The sequence below is a fragment of the Diorhabda carinulata genome, chromosome X, assembly GCF_026250575.1.
Source record: "Diorhabda carinulata isolate Delta chromosome X, icDioCari1.1, whole genome shotgun sequence".
NCBI lineage: Eukaryota > Metazoa > Arthropoda > Insecta > Coleoptera > Chrysomelidae > Diorhabda > Diorhabda carinulata.
In genome coordinates, this window is record NC_079472.1 from 10614369 (window position 1) to 10630303 (window position 15935).

The 15935-nt window shown below is 33.4% G+C and overlaps 3 protein-coding genes across 3 annotated transcripts in view; 1 reads left to right on the top strand and 2 right to left on the bottom strand.

The window, feature by feature from the left end:
- Nucleotides 1-4516, bottom strand: part of LOC130902194 (uncharacterized) — a 214201-nt gene extending 209685 nt beyond the window's left edge. Inside the window, exon 1 of the mRNA XM_057814096.1 lies at nucleotides 4144-4516. Coding sequence (XP_057670079.1) covers nucleotides 4144-4237 — 94 coding nt within the window. The 5' untranslated portion in view covers nucleotides 4238-4516. The remainder of the gene's footprint in view (nucleotides 1-4143) is intronic.
- Nucleotides 1-15935, top strand: part of LOC130902197 (aquaporin-11) — a 148736-nt gene that overhangs the window by 81555 nt on the left and 51246 nt on the right. The window lies entirely within an intron of this gene.
- Nucleotides 9861-11428, bottom strand: LOC130902198 (prisilkin-39-like). Its single transcript, XM_057814105.1, has 3 exons — nucleotides 11246-11428; nucleotides 10092-10242; nucleotides 9861-10030 (listed from the first exon to the last, which is right to left on the bottom strand). The coding sequence occupies exons 1-3, from the start codon at nucleotides 11400-11402 to the stop codon at nucleotides 9898-9900; spliced, it is 441 nt and encodes a 146-aa protein (XP_057670088.1). The 5' UTR covers nucleotides 11403-11428; the 3' UTR covers nucleotides 9861-9897.

A 15935-nucleotide genomic window follows, 5' to 3' on the forward strand; every position in this document is an offset into this window, starting at 1 on the left:
AAGTGATTTACGACTTATTCCCAAATGAGCTCGCTTAGGAAAAGACTACGAACCCGTTTTCATAATTCATTCCATTTCTACGGAATGTTGTAGAACTTTTGCATGGAGTTTATGTCTCCCTTGATGAATTACCACAGTATCATACTACGAAAATGGAATTTCCCATTAAAAAATTAATTTAATGCGGACTCACATTATGGTAAATCAAAATTATTTTTCATTGCTAATTATAATCTCAAAAAAAACCCGTACCTGAGATATATCTCGAAAGAAAATTGCTCACGTGAATCGAATAAAAGATAGAAAATATCCAGTTATAAAAGATCTAATGTTTTTTCTCTTTTATCATACTTTATAATACGAAAAGAAAAATTATTAATAAATTTGATAATTAACCCTATTGTGAATTAGTTAGAAATGATGTTGCTACACATAAAGAAGCTTTATTCGGTATTTTCTGTTTTTCCAAGTTTTCACTTAGTTTCACCTGTCCCGCTGTGTGTAATCAAATGAACGACGCAACCCCATCGAGTTTGAGCTCAATTGATAAGTCTTGACGAGTATTTTGTTACTGGATGGTAACCAAGGTCTTATTATGAATAAAATGGCCATAGAACTCCGTAATTAAATAAAAAAAACGTAACTTCATGGAGTTTGAGCTCAAATGATTAGTCTTGACGAGTATTTTGTTACTGGATGGTAAACTAGGTCTTATTAAGAAGAAGATGGCCATAGAAACACCATAATTGAATAAACGACACAACTCCATCGAGTTTGAGCTCAATTGATTAGTCTTGATGAGTATTTTGTTACTGGATGGTAACCAGGGACTTATTATGACGAAGATGGCCGAAACATCATAATTGAATAAACGACGCAACCCCATCGAGTTTGAAGAGGATCTTGGTTGGCGTGTTTATACAACTCCAGCAAATTTTGATTAGATAGATGACCCAATGCAAATGTGAGCACATTCCGAGGGCTGAATGGAATGAGGGTGTATAAATATTTCATATCGCTCACGTTGAGCTTCACGGTACCAGGGTGAACCCTGTTGTCCGTCTACAATGGGCATCTGGGGGAATGAACCGTGGAAGTAGCATGAAAACAAAAGGCGAAATTTAAACGAAAGGTGAAGATTGCTAATGAAAGCGATGTCCACAAGCGGCAACTATTAGAAAAAATAGTGAATCTCGAGTTAAAGATACTATAAAGTTAAGAATAAAATTAAAGAAAAAAACAAACTTTTATGATTTATTAACGAAATAGTAGAAAAAGGAACATTTTAATAGACAGGAGGGCTTGTTGGAGTGAACCCTGATACAGTGATTGCTCCTCTACAGAGCCAACTAACTCTAATAAGAAATATAACACTTTTTAAATTCATAACTACACGTTTTCAACACTGAAAGTTACACCTTAATTATTGATTCTTCTAGTTCTTATTATAGTCTAAATTTCACAAATATAACCGTGTGATACCAAGAGAAAAAAGAAGGTGCTGGATATTCTTTATCATACCATCAAAATTTCCTCTAGCTATCACAATGTAACACGCTTTTATTCATGAAATTGGAACTGGGATTCAAACGGAAAGAGTCAATAATAATTAAGGTGTCAAGTTTTAATGTTAAAATATATAATCATGAACTCAAAAAGTGTTATATTTGTTATTAGAGTTAGTTGGCTCTGCAAAGGAGCAATTCCTATATCAGGGCCTACTACAAGAAACTCTTCTCCTATTAAAATTTTCCTTATTTTACCAAATTCTCTCCAACGAATCTCTCCCTCTCGAGTTAGTTTATTTTTAAATTTTTAGTTCATTTTATTAACAAATCATAGAAGCTTGGTTTTAAAAAGGTTTTTTTTCTTTAATTTTATTTAGAAATCATATTTAAATACAAATTACATACTGATGAAATATAAATAATAATTTTCCATCTTGCCGATGTATAATAGAAAAATATGAACTGGTTATTTAAATTGAAAGTCATGAATGCAATTAGTTCTAGTTTTGAAATCGGTTCTTAATATAATACTTCCTTCCATACTACAGGGTGTTCCGGGACTTGATGCTAAAAATTCGGGAGTAAATAGATGACGTGATAATACTCTGTGTGATAATTCTCATACGACCCCTCGTTTCTGAGTTATAGGCCTCCAAAGTTCCGAAATTTATGTTTAAGTATATTTTCTAAATTATATATTCGAATTTAATTTAATGGATGATTATATGACGCTATAAAGTAGAATCTTGAAATACTAAGTTCAAAGAAATATCCTCCGTAGACCCTCGGTGTGTAGAAGTGCAATGTGTCCATTTCTAACATTAATTATATTTTTTTTTGTTTTTATGTGATAAGTTTTAAGCTGACCAACAAAATTTTTCTTATGTAAATATTTTCAATAAATAATTACAATTCATGATATTTTTTTTTCTGAATGTCTCTTTATGGCGAACGATTTCTTCTAAACCATGAATTTTATGGTTTCTTTAGATTGTACAGGTTGTCCCTGGAAATATTACGGATTGTTAACCATTGGGCATGAGCCGCCTTTAGCCTTCAGATAGTAGTTTGAATAATATATCGAGAATTTTCATTTGGAAGATAAACTTCTAACGTAGTCGATCGCTTAAGTCTTAAAAATGTCATATACAACATGCCATGCATCAAGACAGGACTTGGCTTTAAGTCAACCCTTTCGGAAGTTTACCTTTGGGATTTTAATGGACAGTCATGACAAATGCTGATCTAATGGGATCGTTTTAATGAGTCAAAGATTATCATAAGTAGATGTTCTTCGCCGGATTGCTCACCAGTAACAAGTTTCGGCTTTATTATGTGAATCCACCATTGCATAGTCCTTCTGATACATCTTAATTACGCAACAACACTATTGACGCTTTTTTTTTCAATTTTAGTTCGTTTGATGGCAAGTATGAAATTTTTACACTATTGTGAACTCATCTGCTTTCATTGAGTCATGGCGTTCTTCAACATGTTTGTTAAGAGGCGCGAGCTCTTCCAATATCAATTGTAGAAGACAGTTATGCGATGAACAATCAATATTTCATAAACACGCATGTCATTCATACCAAAGTAAGAAATGGAAAATAATATTCACTCCTCGTATAAAATTCGGTAAACATCTAACAAACTGTCAGTCCACGTGGACTCATCATCTCCACTGAACCAATGAAAACATCGAATCGTAAACATATAAATACATTTCTATTGGCCGAAGCTGTCGGAGAGCGTATGTACAAAATTTCTGCCAGATAGTCTGTGATAAGCAGTGGTGTCGTTTAGTAACATTCATTTATTTCATAAATTTCTTGAAATAAATAGAAACATGGCGCTCTTTAGACCATGGGGGAATTGAAACAGGGAAATTGCACGGTGTAGTAAAGAATTAAGACAGGTATGAATTTAGTAATAAATATTTAGATAAATAAACCCAGCAAGTTATTTTAACTCGAATGTTTGAAAAAGAAAAATGTTCAGTAATCAAAATAAGAAATACTGAATTAACTAGAGTAAATGAAATTTCCATTTGTCGAGTAGTCACGGAAGGGGTTGGTGTGGATCATTCAAAGAACCGGAAAACATGTAACAGTTGACAAATCTACTAAAGATTTTATACATAGGACAATTTATAGTGTATACAAGGAGAACAGAGTTGCAACATTAGAAGTAATACAGCAAAAGGTAGTAGATTGTCATGAATCAGTCTCCAGGACTGAGTAAAAAGATTGTAGAATTCGTAAAGAAAGTTCTAGCAGCAGACCCCCAAGAGCTTTAAAAAAACTGTGTTGAACATGTTATCAAAGAAGAAGATCAGTATGTGGTATCACCCTCTTCACAAATTGCCACAATCCAATCAAATGATGACTCTAGCTCAAACTATTCTGACTACCATGATTATTTATAAAGCTACTTTGGAGTTGAAATGTTTTTTATATATATATAAAAGGCTGCGTTCACGTCTGGTACCCTGTTTAAACCAAACTTCCTTACAGCCGGTACACTTTACTCGTCTATTTATATTTTATAATTTAATATTCAATTGTAGCAACTTAACAAGGTATAATAATGTTTTTTTTTCTATAAGTTGTACATGCTGGTTAATAATTAGACTTACTGCGTTTAGCTGGAGAAGGACTGAGTGACACATAATGAAATATAAATAAAAACAGAGCGAAAACAACAACGCAATCCGAAAATTTGTTTGACATCGTAAAACTTTTTATAAAAGCGAAACCGTTTCCATTATATATACACAATCACAATCCGAAAAAACACTAAAAAGAGTTTAAAGAGTTTATAAAGGATGAACCCGATTTTCAGGACATGTTTTATTATCAATTTTAAGCGTTTCGATGCCTATTGAGCCATTCTCCATTTGACAAGCACTGAAATTATCCGATTTTGAGAATTCGGAACCGATGTCAGAGAATGTAACGTACGCTTTCCACTTTCCCCCACAGCAATCGGTGAACTAGCTGATTCACAATGAAAGCTCCTGCAAGCTTGGAACCGATACGAAATCTAACGAATAATAGCGATTCTACACGAAGCGCGAAAGCTGTTTCCATGTATGTTGTAATTATTTTTATTTATTTTATAGATTAAACCATACGTTTTTTGTTAATTTTTTAAGTTGCATATGAAAAAAAATTTCGAATTTGTAATTCGATAGGAAAGAAAAAATAGTGAAAAAACAAGTTAAGTAGATAAACAAATTATTAAACATATTCGACGCTTTTCACAGAACGAAATTAAATATATATGAGGGTTATTTGAAAAGTTTTCGATATAACAAAGAACCCAAACACATAATCAATTTGCCCAGTAAGGATACAAAAAGGAATTCATGAATCCTGACGAATCTAATCAGGATGATTAGGTATTTTGATCGAATTATCGAATTTCTTAAGCAAAATATATTACAACAGAATAAATCACAAACTAAATAGAGCAAAGAATGAATCCTTCCATACTCATGCTTCGAACCTTTCTCGTGAAGCTTGGAAAGCTACAAAAAAAACTTAAACGACCAACAGTAACCAACTCCTTCACTAAAATCAGATTTGGGCTCGCACAAACTTAGAAAAAGCCACAGTTTTTGCAGAACACCTTTCAAATGTATCCTCATCTCAAAATAATAATAACGATGTAAATATAAGAAATTATCTTGAAGCACCATGCCAATTATTTCTACCTTTAATGGCATTTACCCCGTAAGAAGTTCGACAACAAATAAAACTTCTAAATCCCAAGAAAGATTCTGGGTATGATCTAATAACAGGGGAACTACTACAGAAACTACCAAGAAAAACATAATAACGTCCAAAATACTAAGAAGACTAATTCTACTTAAAATCAAAACAGTTGTTCCCATAAACGTACTCTTACCACAGCACCAATTCGGTTTCAGATGCGAACACTCTACAATTCAACAATGCCACAGGATAGTTAACATAATTAAAACAACCCTAGAAGAAAAAAAGTATTTTTCGATATACAATAGGCGTTCGACAAAGTCTGGCATGATGGTCACCTCTACAAACTGAAACTATATTTAAAGGAACAACTCTACTTTATTTGAAAATTTTATATCAAGACAAAGTTGAAGATACCTACTCAAATTACCATACGATAGAATCTGGAGTACCTCAGGGTAGCGTTCTAGGCCCATTTCTGTATCTGATATTCACAGCAGACGTTCCAAGCCCAGACGATACCTTCATAGCAAAAATCTGCTTGTCGGCAAATATTAATCAATAACATTCTCATTCCGATAAAACCATTGTCAAGTATTTAAGAGTTGCATTTAGATGAAAAACAAGAGAAAACAGTTAAATTTGAAACTAAAAAATATGCACTGGCTACTCAACAAATGGTCTCAACCAGGACTCGAAAATAAATTGCTCATCTACGAAACTACATTCATACCAAACTGGACGTATGGAATAGAACTATGGTGCTGCAATTGACCTTCAACTACGAAGAAACAAATCCAAAACACTGCGCATGTTGAGTAGAGCCGCCTGGTTTGTTACTAACTAAACAATTCATAACCAGAACATCCCCTATCAAAGATGTGATAAAGAACTGTTCCATAAGATACACAATTCATTCCAATGACCACAACAATGAATTAATAGATAATCTATCCACTAGCAAAGAGAAGATTGAAGAAATAGAAACAAGAACCAGAAAAGAAGATCTGTCGGAGAACGAAGTACGTGAAATTTCTGGAATGATACCTATTCGTGTATTGCCGGAGGAAACATCTTCCTTTTGCCAGCAGAAAAGATCTACAGTACAGGTCGTTGGTAGATATTATGACTAAGAGAAGATGGATTTATACCTTAGGTGAACACCTGAATTAGTCCCCGACACGACGAGGTCAATTTCTACCTAGCCCAGATGATCTCTGGATACGGATTCTCCAGAAAATACCTTCACAGATTCAAACATGAGGATTCGCCTCAGTATCCAATCTGTGTAGGTAGCAACGAAAGTGCGGAGCACGTATTTTTCGTATGCCCGTACCGCATGGTGTATCACCTAGTAGTAGACGGAGACTATGCTATCATGGAGACTGTTGGGTATAAACGAACAGGTTCGTCGCTGAGAAAACTTCGATCTTAAGAGACCAAAAAGAAAAAGGAGCGAAGTCGCCAGTGGTGGTAAGAGAAATCAGTGATAGAGTGGTTATGAAGAATATCCCGAACCTGACCTGCAAGGCAGAATACCACGCCTTGAAGATAAAAGTATTTTTTACTCAAACTTCTCTGATAACCCTCGTATAGAGAGGAATTCGTATTTTTCGAAAAATAAATCTCTTTTATAAAACCGAAATATCACCTACAATTAATTAAACGATGTTGATTGTCTCCAAATTAATTTGAAATTAATTCAATTGTTGCCATCAGAATGAGATACACTCCCATCACCATAGATACTGCCTGATTGAAACAAGTTTTACCAATTGGAATGCTGACGTGTCGAAATAGGGTTAAGGGTTAATTAAGGAAAATCATCGTCATAAAAAGATTGGACCGTTAGAGCCGACGGTTAGTTTTATCTTACAAATTATTCGACAATGTTCCAATTATCAATACGTTCAAAAACTTTCGAAAAACAAATTTATTTCTTAAAAAATATTGTTAAAATATGCTTTGGGATGGGAAAAATTGGTGATAAACACACATCACAGCTTCATTTGTTCATTAAGCATTGTTTTTAACGAAAATTTGGTTTCAAAAGTATTTTTATGACTCTTTAAATGAAAAGCGAAGCTTAAACGATGAATAATGATCCGTATCAATCATTTTTAGCAGATCTAGCGCTCAAGGCTATTAGTATCTATAGATTGTAAAAAATAAGTTCTAAGGGAAAAATACGGATGAATTAGAAGATGTCTATTTGGGAACCACTGAGCAATGAAATGTACAGGGTATTCCTAAATTCATGCGAAAAATTCATATGAAATTAAAATGGGTCTTTCCCATAACAAAATTTCCTCAGCCCATCTATTTCCAAAATATCACCCTTAAAAGGTGGTGACTGAAATTAAATTTTTTCTTATAAAATTTCAGTGAAGCTTGAAACTCAATTGATTAAAAAAATAATGAATTATAATGTTATATATACAGGGTCATTCACGGGAACCGGATGTTTTTGAAGTGGGTTGTATACGAGCGCTCATGGTGGGAGAGGCACGTGTCTGGTGTCTAACGTTTCCTTTGTTCATAGAATTTACATTTCAGTCATCGAGATGGAGCCATTATGACAGTTTCGTGCGAAATGACGAATCCATAACTGCTGTTCAGGGAGATTTCCGCCGTCAGTTTAATATCCATCGTATGCAAGTGTCTTTTCTCGTAACATAATATTGCGATGGGTAAACAACCTTCGAACAAATGGATCAATATTGAAGAAAAAACCACCGGGTCCCCAACGAACTGCTAGCACTCCGGAGAACATTGAACGAGTAAGGGAAGCCTTTGTCAGAAGCCCACGTTGCTCTATGCAGAGGCATTCAGCAGCACTTCAATGAGCACAAGTACAGATCTAAATGTACATCCTTACAAGAAAGCCGTCGTGCAGCATTAAAAAACCAAGATTCCCAGCAGCGATTACAATTTTGGCGACAAATGCTTACCGTTTTTTAGAAAATGAAAATTTTATATTGTTAATAAGTGACGAAGCCCATTTTCGTCTGAATGGCTTCGTCAACAAATGAAACTGTCAGTATTGGGCAGAAAGAAACCCACATCAACTTCACGAGAGACCACTTCATAGCCTAAAGGTATGTATTTTTTCGTGAGTATGTAAAAAATGCTATGATTTAACAAATGTTTATGTACCAATAAAACTTTTTCAAGTAAAAAATAAATTTTTTATGATTATATTAAAAACATGCAGTTCCCATGAAAGACCCTGTATACATGGTACGCCTTCTATACAACAGGCAAATCCCATATCAATGGTATTCGACAAAGAGATTCTCTTAGCCCCATATTGTAATTGACAAAGTGGTAAAAATCACTCGTGACCTGAAAGGGTATAAAATACGGAACAAAGACGTCAAGATCCTATGCTATGCCGATGATGTTGTTCTGATTGCAGAAAACGAAGATGACCTACAAAGATTACTATAAAAATTCAACACAAGTGCAAAAAGTTTAAAAATGAAGATATCCGCAGCAAAAACGAAATGCATGACCACCTCAAAAACACCCATCAGATGCAAACTGATTCTAGATGATGAAATTTATACAACAAGAGATGAAATTTAAATATCTAGGCATAGAAATATCAGGATACAGCACGAACGTCAGCTTATCTGAATGATACAAACCAAATATATCGGAAAAGAGAATATTAGAAACCACCGAAATGAAAATGGTATGCAGGATCGCTGGAAAAACACTTTTTCACAGAGAGAGAAGCGAGGACATTAGAAGAACATCTAAGATTGACAACGTAAACGAATGGAACATATAGATCGATTGAATGACGACAGAATGGTCAAAATAGCTAGAGACAAGTAGCCCTTAGGGCGCCGAAGTATTGGAAGACCCCGCATCCTCTCTAATAATAAAACGGCAAAGGATACGAGGAAAAACAAGCATTTTGATTACATTAAAGAAAGAAGAAGAAGATTTTTTCTCTGAAGCGATTGGTTTTGTGAACAAAATTGAACAATTAAACATATTTTTAAATAAAATAAAGATTTTGTGTTCATAAAACTTCATCTTGAAAAAAGTTTGGATATCAAATAAAATTAGGGTTGTTTATTTCACCCCCGTATAATCTAACCGGAATATTGAAAAAATACCTGTAGCTAGTCCTTTGCGAGTGCACGAATATTACGGAATTTCAAGTTTTTAGCTTTTCTGAAATTAAAAAAAAAGTAAAAACTCTTACGCATTATAATTTCATACTAGCAATCTCCTCCTGAATTTTGTCGCATGAATTTAGAAACACCCTGTATAATCACCTACCTGCAATGAATATGAAAAAATAGGGTTGTATTATAAAAACATAGGAAACCAAATAAACCAACATCGAATTGAAAGAAAACATAGAAGATCATTGCTACAAAAACTGATGTTTTTCGTGAAATTTCAAATTTAGTTGAGTTCATTGCAAAAATTCTGTTTAACATCGATATAACATCTCTCACCTACTCGAAAAATTCCAGATTTTTCGTATAAACTTGAGGGAAGATTCCTAATTATTAAACACGCCCCTTTCAAGTCAATCCGCAGCGGCTACTAATCGAAAACGGATTTGTATAAACGGTAAATCTCAAATGTGGTTTTGATCGAAATAAAACAAATATTTCAAAATATCAAAATCGTATTTATTTCAATATTTTTCACCAACCATGACTGTATCCATTAGAATATCCGTATCCATAACCGCTACTATATCCGCTTGAATAACCGCCATGATAACCTCCATATCCACCGTGACCCCAACCTCCATATCCTCCGTACCCATAATAAGGTCTAAAATTGAATATTTCACATATGAGACGGTGGTATTATTTTAAAATTAGAATTTACTTACTGTACATAATGTTTTTCAACTACAGTATATCCTGGAGAACCGTAATATCCTCCATAACCTCCATATCCGTAGCCTCCATAACCAAAGCTTTTAGCAGCTACTATACCAGCACCTATACCTATCGCTTTGGCTCCCAAAATTTTTGCACCAACTGTAAGTGAAAATGAAAGTTACAATCTAAGAAGATGAAACTTTTAATTTCGATATCTGAAGACGATAATTTGCTTATCGAAACACGCTTTAGACTGTGCAATTGTTAGTGTTGGTATAGCAGCAGAGGTAAACAGTTTTAATATCATCCATGGTTTGAAAAATCCCAATTTAGATGACAGGATGTTTCGTGCTAGAGTCTCGCAGAAACCTAGCAAGTTTTTTTATATTTCCTTTCTTCATAAAATATGCAAATAAAATGAAAAACTATATAATAATGTCGAAAGCCGATACAAAAGGTAGTCTGAAATCGTTTCTCTCGTAAAAAGTCTGTACCGACTGAAATGAACATTATAAAAGCGAGTTATCACTAAATTTCTTTCATTTGTCCGAGAAAATGATTCTGGTATTTTAGTAGTACACGTGGATATATCTCGAAAAGCTAAAAAAGGCGAACAAGCCACTATGCAGTTTTGAAAAATATGTTTCAATAATATTCGCGATAATTAGAATAATCAATTATTTGCAAATTTCATCTCCGATACTTTTGAGAGACTTTCATGTGAGATTCGAGACGAGAGAGTCTCGTTTTGTCTCGCTAGGTCAATTTAAAGTATCGTCTCGATCACGAGAATAGACTGGACAATCGTAAACGAGAATATCTTTGATAATACAAACGTTTCTTATAACATAAACCCATAAAACATTCCTAGTGAAATATTTGTCTTTATTAATCTTTATTTGCATCAATTTCTTGATGTTATTCTGAAGTATGTCACAAATGACTAAAATTTAAAGAATTTTTAGTATTTTTTGAAATATTTCGGACGAAGTAGAAATTTATTTAGCTAATTAAGAACTCTATTTTAACAAAGAAAGGTTTTTCAAAAAACAATTTATGGATATAAAAACAATTTTTTGTATTATGTCAATTGCTTTTAATATAATATTTCTTTGTTGATCTCTATGAAAGAAATTGTTAAAGCTGAGATGAATTAACTTACTCAATCCAAAACTACGTTTGGTTCTCAAATTCTCTAATTCATCACTTTCTACTTGTTCTACTTGTACAGGTTCATCAATTCCATTTGAATCAACCTTTTCTATACTTCTAGCGAGCACTGCTACACAGAGCGTTGCAAATATCACTATCCCTCTCATGTTGTTGCAAAAATTCGCACTAAACATTTTCTCGCAACAACCATTTCTTTTATAGTACCCATCGATTCTTCGTTCCGGTCTTTTAACCTTGTCTGGAGTATTTTTTATGAATATTAATACCATATTCTTGTATTCTTTATTTTGCGTTCAGTATTGACAGTTTTTTAAGCGTTTTTACAACTATTGCTACGAAAAAAACAACAATACGAGGATGGTCATAGAAGCCAAGAAAATTTTGGAGAAAAATATATTATTTTTCAACGTAATTTCCTTTCAGCTCCATACAATTTTCGCAGCGATGTTCAATAAATTCGATACTGTTTATTTAATAAGAATCGTCAATCTCCTCAAAATAGCCATTAACAACCGACGTTACCTATTCATTTCATCAATTATTCAAGTCTGAAAGCAGAAAATAATCTGAGAGGGCTAAATCTGGCGAAAAGAATGCATGAGGTACCAATTCATGCATTGTCTTGATGAAAAATCACTTTCTTCTTAGTCAAATGCGGCAGTTTCTGCTTGATTTCTTTGTTCAAACGTTGCAACAAGTTCGCTACAAACTCGATGTTGATGTTTGTTCTTTTCAAGATAATCAATGAAAATTATTCCACGCGAATCTCAAAATTCCTGCAGACGAAAAAGTTTTTACCTAGGGGCTGATTTGCCCTTTTCAGTCCATTGTTTTGATTGTTCTTTTGATTTGATTTGGGTGTGAAGTGATTGACCTACTTTTCATCTATGGTTATGAAAAAGCGCAAAAAATCGCCTTTAGTACTGTGAAAATTTGCCAAATACTCGACGAAAACATATTTATGACGTTGTTTTTGATCAAATGTGAGAAAACGCGACACCCATCTTACGCACAAGTTTCTTATTTTGAAATTTTCAGTTTATATGCGATGTACCACACTCTTTGAAATGCCTTCTATGTCTGCTAGCTCACGCACTTTCAGTCAACGATCATCTAGTATCGCTTTGTGGATTTTCTTTAACATTTCTGGAGTCTTCACCTCATTTGGTCGACCACTGCGATGCTGGTCTTCGCAGGTCGTACGACCTGGTTAAAACTCTGCTACCCAATATTTTACAGTTGATAACGAAGAAACAATCTCACCTAAAGAACAACATGGTTCAGCTTTCATAATGGTTGGGCTAACGCCTTTTAAATAAATTGTATAAGAAACGAATTTTTTCCATGTTTACAAATTCACTATTGATAGCTGCCGCACAAATACTAAACAACGTGGCGTCTTCAAACTTGAAGCATGTGCTGTATAGATTGTGTACTTTCTTGTACAGTAATATGCTAGAAGCAACTACCGCCATCTCTAGGTCAGACCAGGTACTTCTAGGACCATCCTCGTAGCTAGATAATAAATATTTAGACACTTAACAGCTGTTCAGAAATATGGACTGAAGTAAATTCAAGTTTGTTGTTGTTCAAACATATTGTTGAGAGATTTGGTTTCATAGAATATGTTCATTCCTAAAAGTATGTACATATTATATAATCATTTTTTGAAGAAGAGATGTGGTTGGAATTTTTTTTTCATGTAAATTATCTAAAAAAAGTTTTACTAGATTCATAATTGCATTTTTTAATCCTTGTAGATGAGATAAACACTCTGCATCTATTCCTAAGAGAATGCTTTACTCTGAATTTAATTATTTTTGCCTCGCCGTAGATTTATCCCAGAAGATGCTATTTTTTTAAGATTTCTTGTCCTATTTCCCAAGTTTTAGCACTACTTTCTCTAGGTACCTAAGCTTTTTATGAAATTGAGCATGACATTCACAGAGTATCTATGGCTTTTCCACGGAATCTGCAGCTTTCCTCCTCTGCCATGACCTGTTGTTATGTCCTTTATGATATATTTCTAATCCTTAATTTCCCATTTCATTGTAGATCGTTTTCATTGTAATCGTTATTTTGACTGATATGTGAAAGTTGGCATTGTCGTAGTAAAGAATGATTCGTTTTCTGCGATTGGTTTCCCTGATTTTTTCGAACACTTCTGGCAAACAACTGCTGGTCTAACATTCAGAATTTACTAGTCTATGTTGCCCATACAGTCGATTTTTGTTTAGTTTCGGGTTTCATATGCATACATCCATGATATAAGAGGTCTTATAAATATATTTTAAAACACCAATAATAAATTTTTCAGTTTTTCTTCGCACCAATCGTCACGAGTTTTTTTTGAGCGATTGTCAAATTATGCGTTATCCAACGCGTACAAATCTTTTTGACAGCCAAATGTTCATGCAATATTAAATGTATGTGAGTGGAATTGATGTCCAAGTATGCCTCAAACTCACTGTATGTCACATGGAGATCTTGCAATACTAGTTTACGCACAGCATCGATGTTTTTTAGCACAACAGCCGATTGTGGACGACACGAGATTCATCCTGTATCGAAGTGCGACCACGATTGAATTCTGAAAACCAGATAAACCAATTTTTGTCGAAGATGAATGTTTCAAGTATCTGTAAACAACTCAAATAGCACTCGTATGACAACTATGGAGAATAGAGGTAAGGAGAATCATCTCTGTGCTACAAAAGATGTCCGTCAAATCCTTTACGTTAGGGAGGCGCTACTATAGCATAAGTGTAAATTGATAATTGACTCTTTATTAATTTATTAATACCTTGCAAAAATTCTCATTAACATTCAGTGTTATCTCACAGTAACTTTTCTAGGTTACATTTACAAAATTATTTTGGACTACGTGAATAGTTTATATTTTGTATAGCAATATTTATTTAAGGACTCTAGTCATTTGAAATATTAAATTTTCTAACACTGCATACTTCACGCTATCTAAAATAACTAAGTTCATAGGAGCTCTCTTAAATTGGCGGGAACAAATAATTTTTTTTTACTTTTTTTTGCTAAATCGTTTGTTCGTCGTTTGTTCTTGATTGTTCGATCAAAAAATATGTCTATTCCATCGTTTTATTCTTAATAATTAATTTTTCAATTCCCTAGCATCATCATGTTCCAATTATAATTTCTGCGCATGGGCGCTTATACAAAATTACGCGGTTCATTTGAATTTTGTTCATAACAATCAACATGAACAATAATAATTTATTAAACATAATAATAATCATTCAACAAAAGACTAGGATTATGTATGTAAGCTGTTCTTAAGATTGGAGATGTGTGAAAAATAAATCATTGAATCTTAACTACTATAATAGAATGAATCTCTCAGCTATTTCTAAGAGAGTTAACTCACGAAGAAGAAAAAATTTACTTGGTAAAATTTAAAAATAAGAGTTTCTTATCCGTTTTCTACTTTTATCGGGTAGATTCTCCGCTTTTTTCGTCATTTTTGCAGAGCTTTGGTAAACAACTTAAATTCTTCAGAGTTTGCGGGCTAAAAAAACCCAAATCTATACTGCATAGAACATATAACATGAAAATATATTTTGTTTAGATTTAAAAACTTTTTTTCATCATAAAATCTTTAATTTCTAGTAATTTTCAGGGATTTTTTGCTATTGACACAGACTTTCGAAGGTGTATAAGCATAAACTCAAAATTTAGATTCAGCAAATCAAAATACATGAAAATCATAAATTGGCTCCATAAAATGTTTCACATCATCAAAAACGCAATACTCTAGCATTTTTTAACATTTATTTAGATTTTAAACGGCTAATGATCAGAATAAACCTTAGACTTATATTCGGCAGATCAAAATGCATGATAATAATATTTGATTGAGTTCCAAAAAATTTTTTATATCACCATAACCTCTGAATTTCTTTATTTTTCGGTTTTCTTAAGTTTTCTAGAAATTTTAGGAGTGTACGGAGCACTTTTATTTTTTTTTGTGTGACGGTGTAAATATTATTTGTGTTGATTGATGTAAACAAGATTCAAATGAACCGCGTAATCTTGTATAAGCGCGCATGCGCAGAAATTATAATTGGAACATGATGCTAGGGAATTGAAAAATTAATTATTAAGAAGAAAACGATCGAAAAAACATATTTTTTGACCGAACAAACGATAACTGACTGAGATTGAGTAAAATAATAAAAAAACTCATAATTGATTACCTTAAGAGCTGGGTTAAGGCCAAAATTTTGATAATAATTTGATCGAACAATCAAGAACAAACGAAGAACAAACGATTCAACAAAAAAAAAAGTAAAAAAAGAATTATTTGTCCCCGCCAACTTATAAGAGCTGTTCATATAATATCTCGTCCGACAGGAGCGCCATTCTGGTCAAATTTTGAATTATAATTTACCGTCTACAAGCGGACAGTTTTTTATCTAAGCACCCATATGAGATGGTCCTCCTTACCTCTACCCCCCATACTGAATACGTTCAAATTTGACATAAGTAGCAACCCTGGTTAATCGAATTGTACACTCTTTCCAAAACCTAGAGTTAGCACTTAAACAGTGCTAGTATTGGTTTCAAATCTTTCCGTTTCAAATATTTCCGTTTCTATGAAGGTTTTGGAGGCTTCAGTATATCATATCGTGGCAACAGTATCAGTATTA